Source organism: Ambystoma mexicanum, chromosome 1p (assembly GCF_040938575.1).
Source record: "Ambystoma mexicanum isolate Mex_15411 chromosome 1p, UKY_AmexF1_1, whole genome shotgun sequence".
NCBI lineage: Eukaryota > Metazoa > Chordata > Amphibia > Caudata > Ambystomatidae > Ambystoma > Ambystoma mexicanum.
Window position 1 is genome coordinate 1,466,224,674 of NC_090921.1, and position 26,556 is coordinate 1,466,251,229.

The 26,556-nt window shown below is 45.3% G+C and overlaps 1 protein-coding gene across 2 annotated transcripts in view; it reads right to left on the reverse strand.

The window, feature by feature from the left end:
• LMNA (lamin A/C) overlaps positions 1–26,556 on the reverse strand; it is a 205,343-nt gene that overhangs the window by 46,138 nt on the left and 132,649 nt on the right. For both annotated transcript variants that reach the window (XM_069607129.1, XM_069607128.1), the window contains exon 2: positions 3,030–3,186. In XM_069607129.1, the coding sequence (XP_069463230.1) occupies positions 3,030–3,186 (157 nt within the window). The remainder of the gene's footprint in view (positions 1–3,029; positions 3,187–26,556) is intronic.

Below are 26,556 nucleotides of genomic sequence, written 5' to 3' on the forward strand. Positions count from 1 at the left end.
AGAATCCCCACAGTGTACCCATTTTAGTTGGAATGTCCCCAGAAGAAGGTCCAGGATCTAAAAGAATACAGGACAGAAACATGTAGGGACAAGGCGCTGTATACAACAGGTGATGCCTATTGTAGAAAGACATTTGATTTTATGATTGTGTTAAGTGTATATACCAGCATGGTGATGCCTGAAATGGACTATGGGCCTGATTCATAGAAGCATTGTATAGTGGTACAATCCCATAGGAAAACAATCTGTGAATCAGGCCCTATACGTTTAACGTCTAATGTAATTTTTTGGGTGGTTGAGTTTTAAATGAATCGTGTTGCACAACTAGCACTGATATACACTTCTGGATTCTTTTTCTGGAAGTCCTTTGAATCATTTTAAGAATATGTTGATGTGGTTTAGTTTTCTAACAGTGGTGGGAAACAGACCATGTACATATGCTATGTTCAAGGCTTTAGAGTTATACCTGCTAGAATTGCAGCGTATTATATATGTATATTTGAGTGTGGTTCTCAAATCTCCCAAAATGAAATTGTAATGAAGCTCAAGGTTTAAAGTGATATTTAGCACCCAGGGTGGGGGGCAGCAACGAATCAGGTTCCTTGATTGCGGGCTGAAACTGCTGATCTGAGCCTGTGTTCTATGGAACCTGATGGCTGATTCCCTACCCCGCAGCGCCATCTTCTTCCCACCCTCCCGTTCGCTTCAATTTGTTTAGAAACCCCAAACCCCCTCCCCAGCCGCACTTACCTGATTGTAGCGGCAGCAATGCCCGCCGCCGCAGCTTCACTCTGTCTCAATTTGCCGGCCACCATGGTAATGGAAGAGGGGTTCCTTATGGAGCCCTGCTTCCAGATCCATGACGGCCATCTTGTGCCAGTATTTTCATTCAAGGATGAGATGCATGCAGCATTCTGTTCCTTGAACTAAAATAAATGTTTCCTAAAAGCAGGATTCAGGATCGAAAAGCTGGGGTACTAATAGATTTAACACCCTCTCCGGCATGCCGGATCGGGTGTTATCAACCCGGGGTCCCGCTTTAGAGGGCCTCACAATGCTCAGGCCTTTAACTCAAGCCCAAGGCCGATAACACCTGATACGGCCCGTCAGATTCATTGGATAGTTACGGCCCATGGGATCGGGTAACACCACATTATATCAATAAAATAAAAACCTTTTTATACTGTAGATAGTCTGTATAATTAAGGTACAGTTGAACAGGATATAAATCATTTAATTTGATTCCTTTCCTCCCTTACGTTTGTTTTCATGGGATTGAGTCCTTCCCTTGCAAAAACAGCAAGGTGAGTGTACTGCGTTGTGGAGCAACCAAAATTAAGCCACTAGAAGAAATACATATCCAAGAGTATGGGCTCTAAGAGGCACCCACAAAGTATCTAAGGAATGCAGGCCAAGTAAGTTCAATTCCATCGGACCATTGAGAACTAGGGGAGGTGCTCAGAATTAAGCGGATTCCTGCCTGAGGAGCGCCTAACATGACAGGCAGCATTCATCTGCTACGCTGAGCTCCTACCTTACCAGACAGCTGGAAGCAAAACATACAACACAGACTGCCATGTGTGCCTGCTTTGGCCAATGTACAGGTGCACTGGCTTTGTGAGGCTTAAAGCCTCACTATTATGCTGCTTCAAACATGGAGTGTTGGTTTAAGTCTGCTACAAAGGTGTATGCCATTGTGGCACTTCACCCCCTTACAGTGGAGTAACTGTTTACGTGTTGGATCCCGAATGGTGACGCCCCCACCACCTCCGCTGCTTACCGGGTGCTGCTGCCCTCCTGGGCAGCCGCCTAGAATCACCTTCGTTGATAATGGGTAGAGTCCGAGGGTTTGTTATGCTATTAATAGCTGACTTCAGATCCCATTGTTTGCATGCTGCAGACACCCTGTTCCGTCATTATTGCTGGGCTTTAAGGACGGACCTTGATGATTTCGCTAATGCCCAACACAGAGGTGGGGACTGCACTGCTAATGAACCAGCTGTGCATAAAATAGCTTTGGCAGTACGAGATGTACACAGTATTATAAAAAAGGAAGGTAGCAGTGGAATGGAAGGAGAGGAGGGACACAGACAACAATGGCTTCAAAAGATACAATTCAAAAATGTACTGAGATAAGACACAACACTCAATAGGAGAAGAATTGGACATTCTGCACAACATCCACATTTATTTCGAATAGTGAGGCATGAAAATGGCAACTGCCTACATTGCACTATGGCTGAGCGTGTTCTGCACTTTTTTTTAGTTTTGTCCACAATGTGAAGAGCAAAGAAGCAAGATGGAGGATACACGGGTGCGAGTGACGCGTAGTTCACAGACTAAAATATATTTATAAAAAGAATATCGGGAAAAAGATCAGAACAATCTTTAGATATATCTTTGACACAGGAAAATGGGGACAATTCTGAGTAACATGCTAATTAATGATGAGGGAAGTACGTCATCACGTTTGTGAGGGGGAAAACGCTCCAGAAAATCCTAATACGAATCAAGTTTTCCATACATCCAATGTAACAGTGGGATGTGGAAGGGCCTGATGCGTCATAAACCTGCGCTGCCGCATCATGTTAAGTTATATTAAAATGCATTTGGTGAGCTGAACTGGCACCTGCCTGTAGTGGTGTAGTCTGCAGTTAGTCCTGGGTGTAATGTTACTTGTTTTGTAGGCCTGGTGACTTTCTCTAGCTGATACTTGAGCTGGAGGGGGAGCTCATGGGGTGCCTATCCCTATGGTTACGTGTTCCTGGCCTTTGACATGGAGGGGTTGGTAAATGGTGAGGAAAAGCTAGGTCTTCAGAGCCATTGTACAAGCTAAGTGGTCCTGTATACTGGGTAAACAATTCTAGAGTTAAGGTGATCCGTCAGAGCACGATCTGCCCGCGGCTGGAGTGAAAGAAACCCAAATTCGCCCCTTCTGAATCAGAAGGAGGGAAGTACTTAAACACGCAGTCTGGGACTGCAAACTGGCAGTGCGCAAGTCAGCACGCGACAAGAACGGTGCACTGTACCTTGGCCACGTGGTCCCTGAGCTCTCGGACTTCTTTCTCGAGGTTCCTCTTCTCGCTGAGGGCGGTGGAGAGTCCCGCGTCTTTAGTGTTGAGCAATGCTTCCAGGTCCTTCAGCCGTGCCTGGGCCGCCAGCAAGTCCGCTTCCTTCTTCGTATTCCTGCAAAAAGAATAGAAATCAATAATTTGGTATATTTGGAGGAAAAGAGGTACCTCATCACGCAGAATCTTGTGTCTAAGCACTCATGGCTGTCAACGTTATGAAGTTGCTTATGAATAGGACTATCACCCTTTCAAAAACTCTATGAAACACATTTTTGCATGTTTTGATAATACTCAATTATGTCAGCGTCAGTAAAAACAATTGTACTTTTCTGTTAATTATTCTGTCTTGTTGAATTGCAGATCTGTAAATACTCCAGCATTGTGACTCTTTGCCATGGAGCGGTACCCTACAAACCTTCCTAGCACACCCCATCACTCTTTAAAGACCCAGCACAAAAATAGACCACTAGAGGCATAACCACATTACTAATAAGACTGGGGTGCCCGCCACACAAGATAGGCTGAAAGAGTGACGGGGATCTCCATTTTTCATAATCAAAAGGTAGGCAGGAAAATGGTATTTTAAAGAAAACTGCTGAAAACACACGAAACACCCCTGGTGCCACACACACCTTTCCTTTTCAAAATGAAGGTCTGAAAAAACCCACGCATGTAAATCAGTGAAAAGCCTACTGTAAACAGAAATATCACAGACCCAGCAAGCAAACGGGGACCAGATCCTCTGTGTTGTGATGTGCTGCATTTTTTAGATGTCAGATTTGAATGTGTGCTGACTCCGTGACTCTGTGTAATTTGTCTTGTTTTGGTTTGTGCATGAGTAAAAGTGTGCTTTGTGAGTGATGCTGTGGGCAAATGTTATGCGTCTGCATACTCGCTGCCAGGGTTGGACTGGGGCATAAAGTTGTCTCGGCTCCAAAGCAAAAGTGGCCCAGCGTTGCACATGGCCATTCATTCCTTTTGTGCCAGAATGTTTGATATTGCTGTTTTAAACTATTATTTTGGACATTTCCTTTGATCGGAGGTCAACGGCCAGCTCTGCCCCCTCTTAACGCTGCCTCCTCGGACACCGCCCCCCAACCCCCAAACTCCACCCCCCACCCAGGCCCTTGTGGGATCCCCCACCAACTTTTTTCCATTTCCACCACTGAGCACTTATGAGCGGTGTAAAGCCCGTAGACCAGTAGGTCAGCACTAAATCTAAAGTGTAAGCAATGAACAACTCCTAGACCAGAGGCGGCAGCAGGGGGTGATGGGTAGGGCATGACAATGAAATACACAGTAAAAAGGACTCCATGCAAGATTGGGGAGACAAACAGCAGTCGTAGAGAAAATAACAGAAAACCTGGACATTAACTTCAGGAAAACCCAAAAGTAATGGCTGCACAAGCTGGAGTCTATGCTTCTCAATCGCATGTACTCCTCTAGCATAGCTTTCCATGTTATGGTATTCACGTGGCAGATGCAAACACATGGGTGTATATGTAGCTTTCAGTTGCCCGCGGTGATGGGACCACGGTACAGAGCCTTGGTTGTTCACTCGTCGCTGTGTCCAGGTACACCGACTTCAGGTTTTCCCCATGATGCCGGCATCCGAAAAAAAGGTGCCATTTAAAGTATAGGGACTTTTACTCAGATGGCCTTTCCCGGGAGGTGCTTGAGCCGCGGAGCGCCCGCGCACTTGGCGCCCCTGCCTGGGCCTGCTTTCATTTTGTCTTCCTGTCATGCTGGAAGCTCGCGCTTTAAGTGAGGTGAGCACTCGGTGCATGGGGGGCTGTAATGAGGGGGGTGGGCTAAATGATGGGTGTGGCCTTAAATGTCTCCAGCACGAGACGATAAAAAACGTGTCTTTCCTTGCCGTTGTGTTGCTTTTATTTCTATTGTCTCGTGCCGGGGATGCTGCCGCTAACCAGCCAGTGTCGCCTTGCACTGTGCTATTTCATCAGTACTCAGTTTCCTTTGTTTCATTTAAGAGACTATTTGACACATAAAGCCTGTTAAGGGCTTTACGTGTCAAGCAGTTTATAAAATGAAATATGCAAAATGGAGTACCGAAATAGCACAGTTCAATGCAACACTGGTTTGTTATTGACGGGCCACTGGTTTGAATCCCTAGTACGGGACAATAATATTTTTGTTTGTCCTGTCCTGGGGGTTCCAATCCGAGCCCTCTGCTGACTAGCCAGTGGCATGCACTGTGCTATTTCATAGATGCTCAATTTCTTTTGTTTTTTAGGTAGACAGCTTGACACATACAGCCCATAACCGTTTTTATGTGTCAAACAGTCTATTGAATTAAACAAAAGGAGGTCCAGCATCTCTGAAATCGCAAAGTGCTAAGTGACAGTGGTTTATCACTGAGAGCTGGTGATGGGAGTGGCCACTTCATAAACTGGGCGGGGCAAACATGGAGGCTCCGCCCCCGGTATTCAATCCCAAGGGTTGTCTGGTGTGGGGCTCAAGAAAGTGCAATATGCCAGTAAGAATAACTAAGTGATTGGATTTAAAGATAACTTACCCATTTAGTTGCTTTGATCATTTTGATATCTAAAGCCCAGGTATCCAATTAGGCATCGCCCTTTAATCAAAAGAGACCACCGGGGAACCAGACGGAAGTACAGTGTGCCACCACCCACAAACCCCCCCTACTCCTACCCTCTACCAGCCAAAATCAGCTTCTCGGCCATGCATTACACATAAGCGCACGCACACACATTTACACAACATTCACTTACTCATGTAAATATACCATTCACTCTTTCCCCTATTCACCGTTCACTCGCTAATTCACAAGCGCCCAGTCCCTTATTCTTCATGCACTCCTTCACACACACACACACAACATAATACATATACACACTCCTTGTGCACATGCATACATACATATTGAGCTAACATACAACAATGCTTTCCTCCCCTCTCTGCTTAACAAAAAGCAAGTGCGCACATCAGCCGGCTCCGCTCGGATGTGAAAGAGCAAATACGTTGTTATATGTTGGCTTGCATCTGTGGGGAGAGGGCTGATATGCGCATTTGATTTTTGTCAGGCAGAGCGCTGAGGGAAGCCTTTCCTGAAACTAGCAGCTTTCAAGTTTTGTTGCGTTTGTGCAAATACATTTTTCTGCACCAACACAAGTAAAAATTGAACACCACCAGTTTCAGGGAAGGCTTCATCCCCTCTCTGCCGAACAAAAAGAAACTGTGTAAGACCTGTCCCTGATGGAGTGCTGGATCCGATTAGCTCAATGGCATTGCGCCACGGGTACTTCCGCCCACCCTTCTGTCCAAGGGACATGTCTGCACATGTTCAGCGATGAAGCCGACCTTTCTGTCCTGCCCACACAGTCGGCTGGACAAGCACTGCGCCACAGATCCAACCTCACGCCTCACTGTGATTGACGCACGCTTCTGGAGGGAGATCAAATTAAGGCGGAGTGTAACAGCGCAGTGTCAAAAGCCTGCACAGAAAGCCCTGTCTGACAGGATTGGCAATGCAGAGGGTGGCAGCACCCACGCTCACAGCTGCACCCCAGTTTGAGGGACTGCTGCATTGCAATGTCCCGGGAGGATAGCTCAGAGGCAGCGTGCGTGTCTTGGAAGCAAGACGACACAAAGCAACAACAGGTTCGATCCCAGGCTCCGCGCTTAGAAACCTCTCGATGTTTAAGCGCGTTATAAATACGTAACTAAGACAACAAAAAAAAATACAATTACGCAACTAAGAAAAACAACTAAGAAAAACAAACAATTGCCTCGATGCCTGCGGGCTGTGTGAGCGCTTTATAAATTACTAAGGTGTAAGCGGTTTTGAGGTCTGCATAAAAGGGCTACAATAACAATGATGTGCCGAAAAGATGGGGCGAGTTATTGGCGTGGGGCGCTGCAAGTTAAGCATAGTATCACCTATGAGGTAGCCAGTACTTAAAGCGGGATGTGAAATCGGAAATCGAGGGGGTAGGCTCAAATAAGGGGGCATGGCTTAAGTACTGGGTGTGGCCTAAAGAGTGTTGAGCACAGCCTATAGTGGGCACCGTCTGACCAAAACAATACATCATGAGACCCTGCAAACATGCATTGCGAGCCATTCAGCAGGGCCTCGGCTGGCCCTGTCTGCCCTCAGTCTACATATTGGAAATACATCTTTCTGGATCGTTTCGTAAATTAGTCACTCTCTCACTCTGTGGTTAAACAATCCAGCTGGTGAGTAAATCATACTCTCTGTATATAAATAAATCACCTTTGAGAAAGCCAAGGGCATCAATGGGATTCCTGGCTGCATTGCATAATACCAAAGAACTTTTCGAGTAGATAAGAACATCTTTTATATTTGACAGATCGATCTTGATAGTAATTCACGCGTGCAAACCATTCCGAACAGATAATGCCCGATTGGCTTGGTGCTCATTTTATTTTTGTCACAACACTCCCCCTACTCGTAAAATGTCAGCAAACCAGCAGCCATGTATAGTCAGTATGCATAGCTTCAATTTACCAGAACGGGGCTTTGCTGCTCTGCTTGAGAGTGAGCAATGTCTAATTTCCCTAAATGCTTCTCTGCAATTCTCAGTTACCTCAAGCACGAGTCTGCTGAAAGGCTACTCCAGGCTCGTGTGCAGAAGAGACCGTGCCAGCTGCTTACAAGCGGGCGACAGAGGGAGCTCTGGCAGAAACCTGCTTTTGGAGATTGCCAGTGCTCTGCCATGACTAGTTCTTTCCTGCCCGCCTAAAGCCTTGGCCTTAAAGGGAAGTAGCTTACATTAGGATTAGGGCCTCATTATATATCTTGACCAGCAAGGGGTCCTACACTTAAAGAGTAGTCATTAGGAGGGTAGCACAACTCCCATTTAGATGGTTGACCTAGAGATGGGGGTGCAGGGCGCGGGGAATCTTGCTAACATTGATGGTGTGCTTCTGGACTAGACGGTATCCAGTCAATATTTCGAAAGCATACTTTCGAAATACAATTATGTCAAAATAAAATCGTCGACATTTTTTTTTCGAATGCATTGTTTTTAATGTAAATGTTGTTTTTTTAGTTTCGTATAGTGTATTTAGTGTTTTTTTTTTAAACGGTGGTTTGGGGGGACACCCCACAAAAAATTAATAAAAACCCATTCGAAAAACATTTTTTCGACCATTTTGTGTCTAAACTTTTGTATTTCGAAAATAGGACTGTCGAAAAAGTGACTAGGAACGGGACTAGACAATTTGCCTGTTTCTTTTAACAACTGAGGAACATGGCATCAGCTTAATAGCACATTGTACATTTTCCCTTTAAGTACCTGTGTCCATGCATGGTACCGGGGGTGAGGGGGCGGGGGCAGCTCTCACCCAGTGCTGGGAAAGTTATATAAGGTAGGAGAAGGAACGGGGGGCGGGGAGCTGAATACTGTAATGATCCCACTCTTGCAGCTGTACCTGGGGCTCACCAACCCAGAATTCAGGGAGAACTGCAAGGTTTATCTGGTACCTTAAGTGTAGAAGGGGACCATCATGTGGTTAGAGCTAATGCTTGGAGATGAAGAATGGGTGAAGCTGAAGTGTAAACCATTCTCAAGTTGTTCCATCCGTTCTTCGTTACATCAAAACGGACTAATTGTTGCCACATCTGGACAATATACATTCATTAAACTCCAAGATGGGATGGAAAGGGGATCTCAGTGCAATAGCAAAGCCTGCTGCATGTTGCCATGTGGAAGGCATCTGGCCCCCTGTCACTCCTATGCAGTCAAGTATGTGCAGAGACCACCCATTTTCTTCCCACACAATCCTGCAGGTCCATGAAAGGAATTGCACAACACAAGATCGAATAGCAGTGCTTCCAGATGTGGTACATACAGTCGAATGTGGCACAAGCTACCTCGTACAAAAAATGAAGTCCCCAGATCAAATAGATGCGAGCCTGTGTGGAATTCATAAAGCCAAGCCTAGATGGGAAGCAACGGCATGCTGTACAAATGGGGCGCACCCAGGGGTATCAATAGGGTGCAGGAATGGCAGAGGAGCTGGCATGGGTTGGGGGACTAGGTTTGCGTGTGAAGCGATCAGTGAGATGTTCTTTGATGAGTAGGGTGCTCAGGTCCTTCCTGAAGTGTAGGTTTTTTGGGTCCGGTCTTATCTACATTGGTAACATGTTCCAGAGGTAGGGTACATAGAAGGAACATGTCTTTTTCCTGTTTTTTCCCTCATGCAGCTTTTTTTTTCCAACCTGTTTATGTTTTGTCTCCTGGTGGTGCCCTGGCCTCCGCAGATGGTGAGTTTGTTGGCCAGGTGGAGTGGTGCTTAGGTTTGGACTGCTCTGTAGGTGACGAAGGCCGCCTTGCTTGGACATGATTCATGCTTGAAGGGGTAGCCAGTGCAGCTTCTTGTGAATGGGTGCGATGAAAACCCTAATTAGGGCTCTTTTAATGCACGGAACTCATTTCTTCAAGCTATTGAGAGCATCCGAAATGGATGGGCCTCACGGCACAGCTATGATGGGCATGTCACTAAGGAATGCGAGTGGCCTAACCCATAGAGGCAGGATAGCTCAGGGGCATTGTGCTCGCCTTGGAAGCAAGACGAAACGTAGCACCACAGTTTCAATCCCCCGGTCCGCGCTTAGAAACCTCTGGGTATTAAGGACGTTATAAATTACCTATCATATCAGAGCTCCTTCTTTATATGTACTATATAAAGTGTCATGTAACCTGACGGGAATCAGGATAAACAAATTATTTGCTTGGCTCCCTCTCTTTTAATTTCATGTTTTCATTCATTGATCTTTAGATCCTCATTTTTGCTTTTGATCTTCACTCTTTGTACTTTCTCATTGTGACATGCAAGTTTATTCCAGATATATCCTCTCCTCGGCTCTTCATCCCCAAATAAAGACAACCTTCTGGGGCCCTGCAGTGCCCCTTGCACCAGGACAAGCCCATGGCTACACCACAAGCACAATGACAACACAAAATCAACATGCATGCTTGGCAGTCACATCTACGACACACTGCAATGCACGTCCACCCTTCGTGTGGACTCTCAAGTATACTCAGTAGTATAAATGGCAATATATCAGTGGGAACGGCAAGGCAACAACATCGTGAAATATTCTGAAACATATCATCTGAAAACCATCTCTTACAACTCAAAGTCTAACATATAAATGAGGATATATGGGGTGCGGGAGATCTTATCAGTGTAAAACATAGTGTATTATGTAGGAACATCAAAGTTTGTTTTGTATAGGACCTGCCAGTGTTATTTTTAGTGGTCTTCTGAGATGTAATGCTTTAATTGTTCATGGAAATGAGGTCCTTCTGTAATTGAAATAAGACAAATGTGTGCCCTTGCACCTGTTTTTTGCACTTAAGCACTTAAGTCCTGTTAAAAACAAGTACTAACAAAGACAAAGGTTTGTGCTTTTGTATAGGTATTATGTAATGTAAGTAGCCGGAAGTACCCAGTTCTTGCGTGTCAATCTACTTTCTATGGGTTTGGAGATGATACTTGGGAGTATGTTATCCAAAGGTAAGAGCCCAAGATGTGACAGACCACAGGGCTTTGGGATGCGGGAGAGTGCAACAGGGCTAAAGCGGAGAGCTTAGTCGTGGCTCGCTTTGTGTTGATGTGGCCACAGCTAGGCCTGTGTTGGCCGGCTGTGGTTTTTTGTGTGTGTAGTGTAAGGTGGTAGCTGACCTTAAGGGGGAGAAGGTTAGTTAGGGGTACAGGGAGTAGACCTTAAATGACAAAACAACCTGCAACCCTGCACTCCCACCGGTGGCCTCTTACATGTAGGTCCCATTTCACTAGCTCACACTGCCCCTCCCTCTCGCTCTCTCTCTCTCTCTCTCTCTCTCTCTCTCTCTATCTCTCTCTCTCTCTCTCTCATATTGATACATTGTATTCCACGTGCAACAAAACAAGCATCTGCGAGTTGGCAGATTAGGGGGAAAGGGCAGTCTGTAAACTCCCGACAATTACCATAAACTACCTTGGAGGGTTATGGGAGGCAATAACCTTCGGTTCAGAGACAGGGAAGACATTTGGGGCCTCAGCATGCTAGCTGGCAGGCTGAGAGATGCCTCAAAGCTCACTCTACCATGCTCAGGTGCTGTGCTCAGTGGCCTGCTGGGAATTCTGCCCATAATGGCAAGGCAAGAAGACCTTTGTCAGGCGTACGGCAGGAATCAGTCCGGTCAGGAGCTAGAATTGATGCTCATTTCACCCAGGGGACTACCCTGCTGCCTCCCTCAAACCCCAAACTCTTCTCACACAGCCCAAAATGTAAAGCCCCCACTCCACCACACTCACCAGGTTTCAGGAATCAGAGTGATGCTGCAACCCGGCAGGCGATTCTTCATGACAAAATATGGCAGAGAAAAGATGGAGGGTGGGGTGTGGATTGCTCCAAAAAAATGTGCAGAACCTTGGCATAAAAAAGCAGATGGATACATGGGACGGCTGCCGGATGGTGAAGAGAGGTGTGCTAGCAGTGACCGACAGGGGTTTTAACAGATCATTTGTTTTGCTTTCCTGTTCTTGATTGCACTGTGCACCTGTCTTATATTAAGTACTTTAATGATTATCACTAGTAATTGTGTGAATTGTATTATTGTATTTGAGTGTGCTCTTGACAATCGACTTTGCCAAAACTTGTTTCACCTACTTTTAATTTTGAGCTCTCCCATTCTGAGAACATCTCAGAGCAGCTGCCCGGGGGACCGCAAGGGCTTTCAATTATTATTCTGCCTTTGAAAAGAAAAACCTTTGCCTGCAACATGAGAGACTTGAGTCTTTTAAGTTTCACGATATCTTTATATGTATTACTAAACTGCAGGTTTAATCTCATGCATATCAAAAGGCTGCATTCCTGTCTGAAGGAAGGACCACAAGCAAGTTACTACATAATGTTTAGCTTTGGCTTGTGTCTTTAAGTGTTTAAATTTGAGGATGTGTTACAGAGTACTCAAAATATCCATTGCAGGTGCAAGCTAGCCCTGGCTTTAACACAGTTTAAATCAAGCTCACACCTCTTTGCATTCTGGTACTTGTAGTTCAACCTTTCTAAACTGAAAACTAACACTCAATAATGGAAAGCAAAATCACATGAGCTAAAAGCCAAGGCCTGCGAAACATCTTTAGGGAACTGTTTCTCTGCATGCATTTAAAAATGAATAACCTGATTCATGGAATTATTTGCGTGAAAAACGCAGATTTGCGCGCCGTTCTGCCCGAAAATCCCCATGCTTCCAACAGGGATTTTCAGGCTGAAAGGCACGCAAATCTGCGTTTTACACGCAAATAATTCCATGAATCAGGCTGTAAGTGTGAATGGCCAAAGAGCGTGACTGGATTTGGAAAGTTGACAATAGTTGGCCAGATTCCTATTTTTAACGGGCTTCAGCATTTCCTCCACAGTACTTACTCTGCACGCAGATTAATGTTTGACGTGTTATCCTGCCAAGCCACGCAGGTGACTTCCTCCCAAAGGGCCTATTTTCTAGAACTCTCTGGCGAAGCTACTGTCACTGGCACTGCTGGGGTGTCCAGGCAATTTACTTTTCTAACATTCTTGTTTGGTTGCAGATCTCCCAAGTCCTTGAGACGTCACCAGCCAGCCAGAAATCAAATCATGTCCAAAAATAGAACTGGAAATCGTCCTCAAGGCTGGGAACTGGTTCTTTCAAGTACGATCAGACTCGGGCACGTTAGGGTTTGGCGGATTGGGCCAGATTCAAAGGGTTCTATCCATCGAAATAACTCATCGAAATGACTTCTTTTATTTTTAGGGGGGGTTCCTCCAAAACCTGCCATTTCCCTATGTTAACGCCACCCTGACCCCCTCCCCATCCCATTTAACCCCTTACCCACCTCCAGATATATTTAAATGAGTTTTTTCCATGGCATTTTTTCAGTAAAATTCCATCGCAAATCTACTGTCGGCAAAAGGACGTAGTACCATTCAAAGACATTTTACCTATTGAAAACCGTTTTGTGACTCAAGTCCGTAATGTTTAACTGAAAAGCACAGTGCTGCGTAAACGGTAACAAAATCTCCTGTTTTCGTTTTAATTTGCTGTGCTCTCTTGAGCCACTTGTGTAAACCTATCCAATACATTCCGGCAAAGATAAGTGTGGGGCGACTTTTTTACACTGAACCCTTGGTACCAGTGTCAATAGCTTGATGCACCACCAGAAGGTCAATTACCACACATCGATCCCCCCCCCTCCTCCATGCCACTTCCAGTTTTCAATCAGAGCCAGGCTCGGACTGGCCTATAGGGCAATAGGCCCAGGGCCAAACCAAAAACACAAAATGCCGGTGTGGGACAGTTTTTTGGTCAAAGTGGCCAACTTTTTTTGGCTAATTCGGGCCAGTTTGATTAGTTAATGCACTCTGTGGCTAGTAGTTTTGACCAGTGGTCGAAGTGTACGAAAAGAAGTGTACCGCTCCCCACAAACCCCATCGCCACACCCCCCTCCCATGCACAATACAAACCCCAAAACACACGTGCCTGCTGTTTAAGGGAACGTCCAGTGCAGTGCACTGAAAGTGCAAGTATTTTTAAAACGAAACCGTTCCGGAACGGTTTCTTTTTAAAATAAAAGTATAGGAATGGTAAAACTTAACTAAAAGAAGTAAAGGAGCACCACTCCCGACCGCTCCCCCCCACTTCGACCACTGGTTTTGACCAGTGTTGCTGAATAAATATTCTTTAAAATGCACAAATTGCATCACACTTTATCGATGGGTGCAACTCAAACGCTTTCACAAAAGGAATGAATAGCCATTTGCAACTGTGGGCCACTTTTTTATTGGCGCCTGAGAAAATTATGGCCCAGGCCCAGTCCAACCCTGTTCAGAGCATGGTGGTTGGGGTGGAGGGGGGGGATAAATGTCATGTTGGACAGCTGTTAATAGCTCATCACCTTTAACATCTAAAACGTCCCAGAGCACTTTATCCCGAATAACTGAATGTATATCAGCACGTACGCACCTTTTTGACCTTGGGTCGTTTTGCGATTTCAACTTTTGAAGAGGGGTGTGTGTCTCTCTAGATTCCCCAAACTTCACCATTGCTATGGAGGTCTGTCTCTACTGAAATCGTTGCAAAGGTGTGAGCTCTTCAACTATTGTGACAGTGGAGTTCTTGATGTTTTGCTACAGGAGAAACGACGGTTCCAGTCACACACAAAAACCCAGCTGTAAAATCGATTTAGTGTCGGGGCAGCCATGGAGACTGTCCAGGCCGCTGACCCTGTCAGAAGATGCACTTTTCTCTGTACCCTAATGGTTACCCACCAAAGAGATTTCGATGGGTTGTAACCCACAAGGAACGGGTTTTAATCCCTTCAGGAGCCACTCACGCCTTTACTCTCCCAAACCTGACAGAACTGGTTTTTATAAAAGTTGGCTGTTCCATCGCCAAGATGGAAGGTGGCGGTTCGTGCCGCTCCCTGCGTGTAAACGGTCGCTATTCTTGTGGGAACTGTAGTGCAGTGGCGCGCGCCAGCCGCCCCCACACACGCAGGCCGCACGAGCGTCATCGCCGCGCTCAACGCACGAGTAACGGTCGCCAAAGGAAGGCAGGCAACCCCGGGCTCCGCCCGCGCCTCGGGTCCAAAGGCAACACAAAATGAGCCCTTTTACGAGGAATATGATTTTAATTTCCATTGTGCGTCGCAGTGACACACGTAGGAAAAAATGTCGGCGGAGGGAGTTTTGGGGTTGCCAGCGCTCCACACATGGGTAATGAACAGCTTCTCGAAAGCCAAACGGTTCTGCCAGACGCGAACAGCCCGGTCTTAATTTCTTCCTTGCGGCGTCACTCCTTTTCATGGGATCAGGGCGCAGAGCTTTGATCATTCGGGAACTTTGATTTCTATGCTAAGTCCGTTGCAAATGAAGTTTTTTTTTCTTCTATTTTCATCTTGCCTTTTAACTATGTAATCCCTTCCCCGCGGAAGAGACATTGAACTGTAGGCAAACAAATTAGAGTTGTACTTCAACGTGCGCCATTTTGACCAGGACACGTGTCACTCATTTGATTGACTTTGGACGGATTCCAGGATGAATTAGCCAACTACTTTAGGAACTTATTTACAGAGCGTTTTCCAATGGGGTTTTGCCATTATAAAACGCTTCTGAGCGAAGGTCCGGCATACAAATAGTGCATTAAACCTTGGCGACCCTCAAAGCTTTTGTATCGGCCACATGGGGGATAAGATTCTGCAGGAGCCGCTCATGCAGTGTGGTAGCGCCGCAACTCTTGCTTTGTGTACATTGCTGTTAAGATTACCTGCAGTACAAGTCTAGTGAGATAATGAATACACATTTTTCACAACATTGGCTTAAGGCAATGACACTCTCAGGTAGCTGCTAACAAAACAGCTGAGTCAGAAGACACAGGGGTGAAGCAGAAGCTCCCTCCAGTCAATAGCTACCTGCCAGGCCTATGCCCCCACCCATGGCCCAACTCTTACGTACAGACCAGGGCCCAAGTCCTAAAAAACAAGCATTGGAAAATCCAATCGTTTTGGCATTAATGGCTGTTCTTTGGCTTTTGCAGTTATACGCACCAGGGTGCAAGAAGAGCACAACGTTTTAAGAGGGGATGCAAGAAGGTATGTAGCTGTGGGAGGGTAAGAGAAAAAGGAATGGCGAGATAGAAAGTAAGGGCTTCAAGCCAAGGTGAGTTGGATAAGATGGAAGGAAGGTGTGAGAGGGGATATCTTCAAGAGTGCCAGGCTGAGAGGTGCAGTTAGTGCGCAAGGAGGAAGGATGCAAGGAAAGAAAGTGACACCTGTGACGATCCTTCAGATGGCATCACTTCTACCCAGTGCCCTCTCCATGGGGCTATGGAGGTGGGGCTGCTAACCAATAGCCCCCCCTATGGGTGGTAACATGCGGAAAGGACCTCATGGAGAGAGACTCCTCTCCTGAGGATAAAGACGCGATTGAGAGGCACAACCCCGACTGGAAATGGGGGCAGGGCTACCTGTCAAAATGTAACATTGAAAGAAAGGGTGCCCCCTAGTACTACTGACCCCATGGTAAGTAATAACACCATCACTTATAATCTGGTGGATTTACAGCCAAAAGAAGAGTTTGGCGGAAGTATCACAAGTAATTGAGCTATACTCTTAATGGGGCCCATTGTGCTTCATCCATTTCTCCCATCGGGACCCAGTGAAGGGCAAGGAAGATATGGTGTCTCCCAGCTTCAATTTCAGAAGCAGTTTGGCTTTTGAGTTTGAAAACATATTAAAGTTTGGTCAGCGCTGATATAGGTAGGCCCAGATATGAGGCCCCCCCTAAAATCAGAGTGACTATGCAAAAGTCAACAACGGGCTGAAACGAGACTGTTGACAAGCATCACCTGTGCTGGTTAAATAAGCTTAGAACTCGGTGGAGAAGGTTAAGTTGGTAAGAACACGATTACCTGAGCAACAGAAACAATTTATGAGTAGAAAAGTGGAGATTGCATTCAGTTTAACACAGCGATTATATAGTGTGGTTGTGGAAGCTGGATAAGGGCCTATAGAAGTTATCCAAAAGATAGAGAGCAGTGATAGGTGGCTGATGGGAAAACCAAAAACCAATATCTCGACCTTAAAGCCACCAAGGTTTAAGTGATTTTGACAGTGGGCGATGGCAATTACATAGGTGTTCAATTTGGCAGCAATCTCATCTCAGTTGCCATTGAGATGAAGAAATAGTTGAGGATCGTTGGCCTATATGAAAACATGTAGGACGAATGATTCCAGCATCTAAGCCTCAGGGGGACTACAGTAGGAAGTAGTGAGTATACATAATGATTGTGGAAGCATGACACTGCTGCTAAGAAGGCACGGTTTGGGCAGAGGTCATCGAAGGACACAGCTGCTTGACGATAACAGCAGGACTGGAGGACTAGATGACCAATTAGCTTCAAATCTGCATCTCTGCAAATAATGTGATGCTTTCTGTTTTTTAAAAAAAAGTAAATGATGCTTAAATACTACCAACGATGGGCAACGTGTGAACTATTTCACTGCCTTTCGTAGAATCACTTTAATATAGATGCAACAGGTCCCCATTTTATGAATGTCACCTCCAGGCATTTCAGCCTTTTTAAGACAACATGACTCCATTGTGGTAGTCGCAGGTCTGTACATATTCTGGATAACTAAATTACAAGCCCCACAATGCAAAGTCAGCATTGGCTCAATCTCTCCCCCATGGCATGGGCCTACTCGGCAGAAATGCATTGAAAGTTGTGTTAAGTATCCTCGGGGACAATATCAACTTTGGAAACCCTGCAGCCAATTCATGGGAAGGACTTCCCACGTGTGGCAAAGTGGTCAAAAGACACTTGCCAGCACCCTCCAAAATATTTAAAATGCATATGTTGACAGTATATGAACTTTCCATGGAAATACATTGGACTACAGAAATGTCTTGTTGGGTCTGAAGGCCTAGCCATGTCATTCCTTTGTCATTCAGTTTCTGTCTTCGAATTCTGGAATGTGTAGTTCTGGATGAATAATGGGAAAGGCAAAACTACAAGTTCCAGAATGCAAAGACAAACAAAACTGGATGAGTGTCTTCTAAATGATATGCGCATGTTGGCAAATGATATAAGTGCCAGTCAGTGAATAGCTAAGTAATTCAATTGCATATTCTGTATGCATATAAAATCAAATTCCAGGAGTCTATTAATTGCATTTTAGGTTTCCATGTTCGATACAAATGAGAAGAAAAGAATTTGACTAGAGGACAGATTGATTGGCCTGGACTGAGCCAAACAGAATGTACTGCCAGGATAGGGATGTACTTTCTGCAAATGCTGTGGATTTCAGTGCTACTTCAAGTTATCAAACTTCATGAAGACAACACCAACAACGCGCGAAGCTGGCGGTGGAATATTCCTAGAATCGGATCAAGAAAACAAGGTCATGTTTAAGTCAATTCCTTCAGACGTTCTTCTTTAATTTGAGTTATTGACAATAGCATGCACGTGACTAGTGGGTACCAATTGGCTGAGTCTGTATTGCGCTGCACCCCCTTCCCACTAAATCAGCGAATCACATGGATAATATAAAGCATGCAAATTTAAGGTCACAGTGGGATTTTACTCTAACACCTTACTTTTCCATAGACTAGGTCTGTGATAGAATTATATAGGCCATTGATTTAGGAGGGGCAGAGTAATCAATAATTACAATCCAACATCCATTCAGTCTTTCAATTATTTCTATCTACAAATATACGCAGTTTAGGTTGAAATCTTATGAAAGGAAGGATATCCAAGAGCGCAGGAGCGGCAGATGCGGGGTTAAAGAATGCAGATGGATTCCCTTACTCCAGAAGTAAGATGCACATTTAGAGATCGTATTATGCAGACATCTCATGTAGTTGCATGCCAGGTTTAGCATGTTAGTCTAGTTCAAGTTCAGACTTTCGATCTGAATTCACTTTGCATTCAGGTACTTGGAGTTTTACTTTCTGTATTATAAACAACGGCCAGCAAGATGCGAGTTGAAAGACGAGCTAGGCCAAACATCCTACAAGTGACACGGGTATACAAAAGGTGCTGTACATCAATAATTAATTAGTGCACCCTGTGAAACACATTACGAAATGCTATTCAGCCCTGTTGGAATTCTGTTCCAATTACCAGCCACAGAGCTTGTTATGTGCAGCAAAACATGTAAAATTCTGGGTTTTAGCAAAATACATAAGATCCTGTCATTGCTTTGTGGAAAACACACGTGATTCTTTTTCATAGGGAGAAAGTATCTCCCTTGATTTCCCAACAGTGTTTTCAGAAATGTTGCAAATAGCCACATACCGAAAGTTTGTACATCATGGCTACTTAATTCCTTATCAGCATCCTTTCCAGTACTTTTAATACTTTTAAGACACGTGCCCGCACAGCATCCCAAGAAGAGACCGTACGTACTAAGCACCTCTCTAAGCCTCTCCGGTTCAGCAGTCACCGGGAAGCAGCATCACGGACACATGGACTAACCATACACCATTGCCCTTCCTGACTCGTGCAAGAAGCGAAAGCAATGTTTTTTCAACAGCCATATGGTTGGAATGGCGAGAATGAGAAAGAAGTTGAAGACCAGCAGCTCCAGAGTTTCTGGGTGATGAGCTTGCCCCCTGCTGTGAATGCCAGGCAAGCTCTGTGACTGTCCCTTGCTCGCTGCACAGAGACTGCTGTAGAAGCAATGAACACTGCTCAGCTATCCCTTAGTTTCATCCAATGCAAGCTCTACAGATGGCTGTAGCTTCCTTGCTGGAGTCAGTGCGCAGGACAGCTCTGCTTACTGGGAAATGTAGTCCATGCCACTGAGAAGCAGGGGGGAGGGCAGTATTTATGCCAAAATCTGTTCCCCGTGAAAATCAGCTCCCCTTTACACACTGGCATGTGCAGCAGAGTGATTTTCACTAGAGCAGGGTGATATTTTCGCTGTGTTCATTCCACTAAGGGTCAGTGTGCTTGCACACATGAGCGTGCTGAGATGGAGAGCGCTATGTGCAGTGCACAAGTTTATATCAGACAAGTGAATTATAAGTAATGTTGATATTCCTGTACAAAAATCTGCGCAACTCTTAATAAGCTGCACAGTTTGCCATTCTCAAGGGTGTCACTTAGAATCGGTTCTGCATTTTTATTTTTTAAATAAGATATATGATACCAATCTTCTTAAGCACTGGACATCATTATTTGGGCAGTGCAGTGTTGCTGGGCAGGGTGGCTAAGTCAGCTGGAAACTTTTCTCTTCAGAGGCAGTGCTTAGCTTGATGGGACAGGCAGGATTAAATATTAGCGCTGTATGCAGCAGCTCCAGCACAAGCTTCTCTGCCATAAATTGCGTCTTCAGCCCACGCTCCTTCGCACCACCTACAGCTCATCCAAATGAACAGTGAGATATACGCTTAACAAAATAAATGGCGCCATCTACGGCGCATTAAAAAACCCTGTGGCTCGCCAACGCAATCCAGTGGAGGGAGTATTCTCTGAGCAGGGGTGGCGAGGGTGCAACCCACAGCGTCCCCAGAGCTGCCAGCTGTATCTATCCTTGGAAGCTCAGCCAATTCGGGGAAACAAAATGGCTGCTGTGGGGCAAAAAAGCACAGACTATACAACCAATCACATCATAGTGACATCACACTGCATATCCAATCAGACACTGCTTCATCAGAACACTCAAGACACACGCCCACAAATAAGTACATGGACAGTTTTAGAGACATTTTGCCAAAACTAGTAACTTGTTTATTTTTAATACAAAATACATTAAAATATGTAACATAACTGAAAAGCTGCAGTAAATATTTTTAAAGCATCAATTATTATAATAATTATAATTGTTCTTTTATAATACACTCAAAACCAGTGAGTGCTTTCTAAGCGTGGGATCGGAATTTAAACCTGTGTTGCCCTGCATTGTCTTGCTTCCAAGACAAACATGTGGCCCCTGAGCTATCCTTCCTCCCCAATCAAGTCAAATAACTTTTTATTAACATTAACATATGGCGTCTGCCATTTTGGAAGTAAAAATAGCTGACAAATTCTGCACACAATACAGATGCAGGTAAAGAGTGCAAAAAGGGGTGTGGTTTGGGGTGAGATGGATGGGGAAGGGAGGAAAATCATATAGATTTCACTTAGAGATGGGCGTTAGCCATTAAATGGGTGGGCCACATAGATGAACAACAGAAATCCATCCTGATATGTCATCTGCAATGAAAAGCATTAGAGAGCCTCATTCAAAGACCCTGTTTGAAGTTCTTTTGTTAAATCTCTTATTTTAATGACAATAGTTTTGGCTGAAATGTAGCACATTCAGCGCCATCTAATAGCCAAAACTAAAAGGTGGGGGGACTCTGACGAGCATTGTGAAGTGATGCCACGCAACGTCAATGTGAAATATGCACATTTTATTCAGGCTTGTCTTTCACGATTGAAAAAAAATAACACAACAAAAAAGAATTTGCCAAAGAAACAGATGTTCACATAAACTTGCTGCTGAAGTTTAAAATGCATGCACCTTTTAAACCTGAGAACCTGTAACAAAGCATGTCCGATGTCAACGTGAGACTCTTTGCAGTTGCCGTACCAATGTTTGCCGTGGTCTTGCAGTTAAGTGGCTCGTTTCAGAGGCCAGAGGCCAGATTTGAATCCTGTCCAGGGTTTGAAACCCAGCCCCAGCACTCGAGCCTGTTGTTATTATATATATATATATATATATATATATATATATATATATATATATATATATATATATATATGTCTTAAACACACAGGGAGAAGGTGTCCGCCCTCTCAAAAAAGTGGGCTGATGCTGTCTACCTGGGTGGTCCCTCGACTTGAGCCCTGGTAGAGATCCAACGTCCCGCTAATAGAATATGGAAGGCTACACTCTGTTGCTAGTGGCAAGGCCAATCCCCCCGATCACAAGAGCACACTTTTGGCCACAAGACCACACATACAACTGCTCAACAAATTATACTGCCACCCATAAATGCCCTCTTCCTGCCACGAGACAACACCTCTTGCCATTAGTCTACAAAAAATGGTGACAGACAACATAGCCTATGCTATATCAGATCTCTCGTTGAAACACTACATAGAACAGATGATCACACTTCATGCAGTTCCTCAGCACATCCTAAGACTAGACCATGCCTTCTGACACTAGACCACAACTCCTGCTAAATCACATCCCAGTTGTTAGATCCCATGTCCAGTTGTTATAATACACAATGTGCCACCAGCCCACACTTCCTGCCATTCGTCTGCAATTACTGAAGGGAGGTCACAGCCTCCTGCCACTAAATCACACTTCCTGCCATTAGACCTCATGCTACTACTCCACATCTTCTGATGCTAGACCACACCTCTGCCTCTAGCTGCTTAACTACACATCCTGTCCTGAGACCAGACAGCTGACACTAGAACAACTAGCGAAGCAGGAGGGGGAGCCTACCTGCAACTGCTCATCCTTGGATTTTGAATTCTTAAATATTGTGCGTGCGCCATCTGCCCGACTTTCCGTCTGATCCACTAGCATAGAGTATTCTACCTGGGGTGCTTGCAATCTTCACAGCATTTAAGATCAGCAAGAGAAAAGGTGTCGTGCAGAGCCAGGCCTGCCATTCGGGCCTCGTAAATACCCCTTGAACACATCTCATTTTTATCTGCAGTGGATTTAATTGGGAAGCTCTTTAAGTGCATCACAGCACTGTGTGGTGGGGACCAGATCATTGTATGTGACAAGAGATTGTTTAAGCGTGGACGTTGAGTGATAAGAACTGGACATGTACAGGTGTGCCTCAAAGCTCCCAACTACACACCACCAGTTAACTAGCAAAGCATTGCCTTCTGTCAAGACAACCTGAGTAAAATAAAAATGCATGCCAATAACTGTCTAGTTTATTCCACTAATGTGGTTAAACAAACACAAACAAGATTCGTTTTTTGTGGCACTTTGCATTTTCTTCATATAATGCATAATGAGAAACTGCATTCATGTTTTAAACAATGACTGCAATCAGGTGCCCTTGTCGTGAAGTTTTTTGTGTTTTTAAGTATTTAACATACAGTTGCAAGACTCGGAGCAGATTTTATAAGCTGGTATTGCCTTTTCAGCTACAACCGTACCACTTTTGCTTAAAATAAGGTATGTATTTTTCAGGGTGGTTTAAAATGGGTTTTGCACAGTTTTTGAGTTATTAGGTAGAATTCGGTAGAAAGTAGAGGTCTGTTTTAGATATTTAAAGTAATTCATTTGCACATATTAGTATCACTTGGGCCCAAGAAAATATGCGGTCGAGCTCTGAGGCACAGAGGTGGGTAGGCACGCCTGCGGGGGTGGGGGAGGAAGGACAATAATTAAGGATTATGTACCGTTACAGGTGAAAGACGACAGGTATGGGTTTTGTTTTTCTGGACAGCAAGGCCTCCAAGTATGGGTCTTTTGTTGTTGGGTAGTTTGAGGGGGCAGAGGCAGGGTGTAATGTGTTTTGTGGGAGAGGCAGGGCCCCAGATATTGGCCTTTTGATGTGTAGGGAGAAGGCAGGACTTGAAGTATGGGTTCTGTGTTGTGGGGAGTGGGAGGCAGAATGATATGACAGGTTATTTATAACACGCTTAATACCCAGAGGTTTCTCAGCGTGGACGCAGGGATCGAACTCGTGTTGCTCCATGTCGTTTTGCTTCCAAGGCGAGCACGTTCCCCCTGAGCTATCCTTCCGAGACAAAGAATGGGCCTTGTGTTGTAGGGGTGGGCAGACGGGAGGCCAAGTATGGTTCGTTTTCGCCGGCCTGACTCCTCTTTAGCGCTTAGCCAAGCCAGACCCCGGACTCGGCTCTACCTCTTCGTTCTCTCTCTCCCCATCACTGCCCTGGACTTCCTTACTGCCTTGCGTTAGTGTGCAGGCGATGCTTACCCATAATGTTCACAAGCTGACGCTGGTCATCCTATAGCATTCCTATAGAATATTTGGCAAATCCAATGGTTCAAAGCCTTTCTCCTCTCTAGTGCCCCTGTCGCCTCTAACCCTCCAGGCGTCCACATGTACAGCTTGCACGCCACTCTTATGCCCTTTTGGGACCAGTCCCCAGGCTTGTGATTTGTACAACAATCTCAAAAAGAATTAATTTAACAAATAAAAACACCCCTGCACCATTCATTTCATAACTTCCATTGGTTACGCACTACTTTTGAAAGCTACCGCTAACAGAAGCGATCACCTCACTGTCGCGCAAGAAGCACACGGCAGCGCGGGCTCTGGTTCTGACAGGCGCGGTGTCGCTGCGGGGCTCGGCCTCCTCCGTCTCCTCATGTAACCCCGGCCGCAGGGTGGAGCCACATTCCCTTCCAGTTACGTCAGGAGAACGCGTTTCCCTGCAATGTACACCGTGTTCTCTAAATCTGCGCCGATTCACCATTGCTTCTGCTACTGTAAACGTTCTAAAAATACACGCCAACTGCCTAGTTTGAATCCAGCGAGTTCTCGGCATCTCCGTAGATTTTTTCCTTCGGTGAAGCCAAAAAAAACGCACAGAGCGCTGACGTCAAAGGCGGGCATGTTAAGGCAAGCCAACTGTAAGCATTTGCCGCTGGGGCCACCTAGGGGCCATTCCAAGGTAGCACCCCATTGGCACTGCAGCCAAATTATTTTCCAATGGAAGGGCGACTGCACAAAAATGGGAATTCACACAATATAGAAAAGTGCCTATCACTGCATTGGGAGAAAAGGTCTCAAACAAGGCTTGAAGTGGGCCGGGGCTCCCACAAGCAACCCTTTAACCATGCAGCTCCTTGAAAGAAAGGCCTGCCTGCAGGGGGTTGGCTCATTAAGAAACAGAAGGAGAGCTGAGGCGCACTGGTATCACACCATTACTGAGCCCAGCACATCCTTTTGTTTCTTAATCACAGGTTCCGACGCCCTACAGGTAGCCAGCCAGCAGGGCTTGAAACCAAGGTAGAATGCCAGTGCGCCGCAGCTCTCCTGCTTGGCTCCCACTGCCTGGGAGCCAAGCAATTACCAGGCCCCGAACACCCATAGGTGAGGGGGGGGGGGGGGTCTAGCTAAGGGGCATGGCCTCAGTATGCCCAACTGTACCTAGGCAATGCCCACTAACTGGAGCCTCCCGCTCGATTCTTTCTGCCACTGAAAGCACTGGTCTTAAGGCCCCTGATCTCTTAAACCCAAACAAACAAAATAGCATGCATGTGTGCTCTCCCTGGTAAACTGCCATGTTGGCACCCCTTCCTTTACATTGAGGCCAGAATTTGAAAGGTAATACGATCAATCGCAGTCTGAAAATGCGCAAACATCAATTGCACCAATGCAAGTGGATTCAGTGGATAAATCATTCCAGCCAGACAGTTGACCTTACTATGTGGTTTCGAGGTTCAGGCTTTTGGGGTGGACATTTTTACTCTGGCTACCATCGCTCGGACATCAACAAGGTATTCAACAGGCAAACCCCACAGGGTGGCTCCCATCGTTTTTGGATCTTCTATATGATCCCGACTACGTCAACCCAACACCAGACCAGAATACAAGTTATTCTGAAGCACAGAGTGATCTCAATACAAATGCCAATGAGTGGAAATAGTTTTCAGCCATCAAACAAACAATACTCGAACACCTTTTCTGATTTTCCACCCAGGCCCTTGGACTATGGAGAGGTTTCATGCTGCCATGTATTATCCCAGGGAGAGTGTTTCGCCTCATCACACAATCCAGATATTCATCAGGAGCTCAAAGACCCAAAGTGGTGTCCAGTGTGGGCCACCTTCTCTTTAAAGCCGTGAGAGTTGGGGGATCTGAGACTGTTCATTCAAGGACCTTGCGCAGGCGAATAGGTAAGGAAGACTAGCCCAACGGTACACTTTAATTCAGGTTCTATTAGCCCGTCATGAGGCAAGCTGTGCCTAAAGGACATGGCTGCGTAAGAATTATGATCCGCCTCCGTTGACATCCATCCAATGTTGATAATGAAATTACGCGCGAAGCCGCAACAGAACCCAGATGACTGCTTGCTTCTCTTCTCTGTGACGGAAATTCATACAGATGCATATTGCGTGCTTTTCCGTTTCCACACAGGCATCTATGCAAGCCAAGTTTTTTTTCATTTGTTAATTCAATATTCAGCAGCAGAAAGGCATATGGAGGACTTACTATTTGTATGAAGATTCTGCTGATAACAGATGTCGGGTGACTGTGTCAGTTAGAGGATCTGGGCGATACAACGGGCCTCTGTGCCACCGCTGAGCAGTGGAAAGACTACCAGGGTGGGGCAGAGTCGTTATACACCAATCTTATCTAAGCTTTATGCGCATATGTCCACGGCTTCTTATTGTAAACAGGGATAGATTTACTTAAAGCCATTCAAGTGACCGAGTGTATGAAGGCCACACCCACTGGGTGCAACCGCAGATCAATCCAGCAATCGGCTTCCTGCCGCAGAAAAGAAGGATCCGCCCTTGTCACACAAAGAGTTAATAATGTTAACTGAGGCCACATTCTTCAAACTCAAGTGACTCTTTTCAAGGATATAAAATTGCCTATGGCTTTACATGGGTTAGCATTAAGGATGGATGCCAAATAAAACATAACTCTTACTTGGAAAGATGACATTTTGAATAATGTGCTAAGAAAGCAGTTTTACGATGCTGCCATCTCATGGAAAGGTTAGGTAAAACTCACGGATTAGTCAGTGAATGTATGCCACTCTAGCCACGTAATAACACTTATCATGTTTGCTTCACCCTTGAGGCAAAGTAAAAAGTGCCATGCCACATTAAGAAAGTATATGTAGACGGCCACGAAAAATAGTGTAGATTCAGATTCAGCGCAAACATTTACTCCCCTCAAATTGAATAATCACAATCCACCACTGTGGTAAAAAAAAAAGTATGTATTTTTAGTCATTGTACGGGACGCCTCTTGTGTCCCGTTCAATGACTGATAATA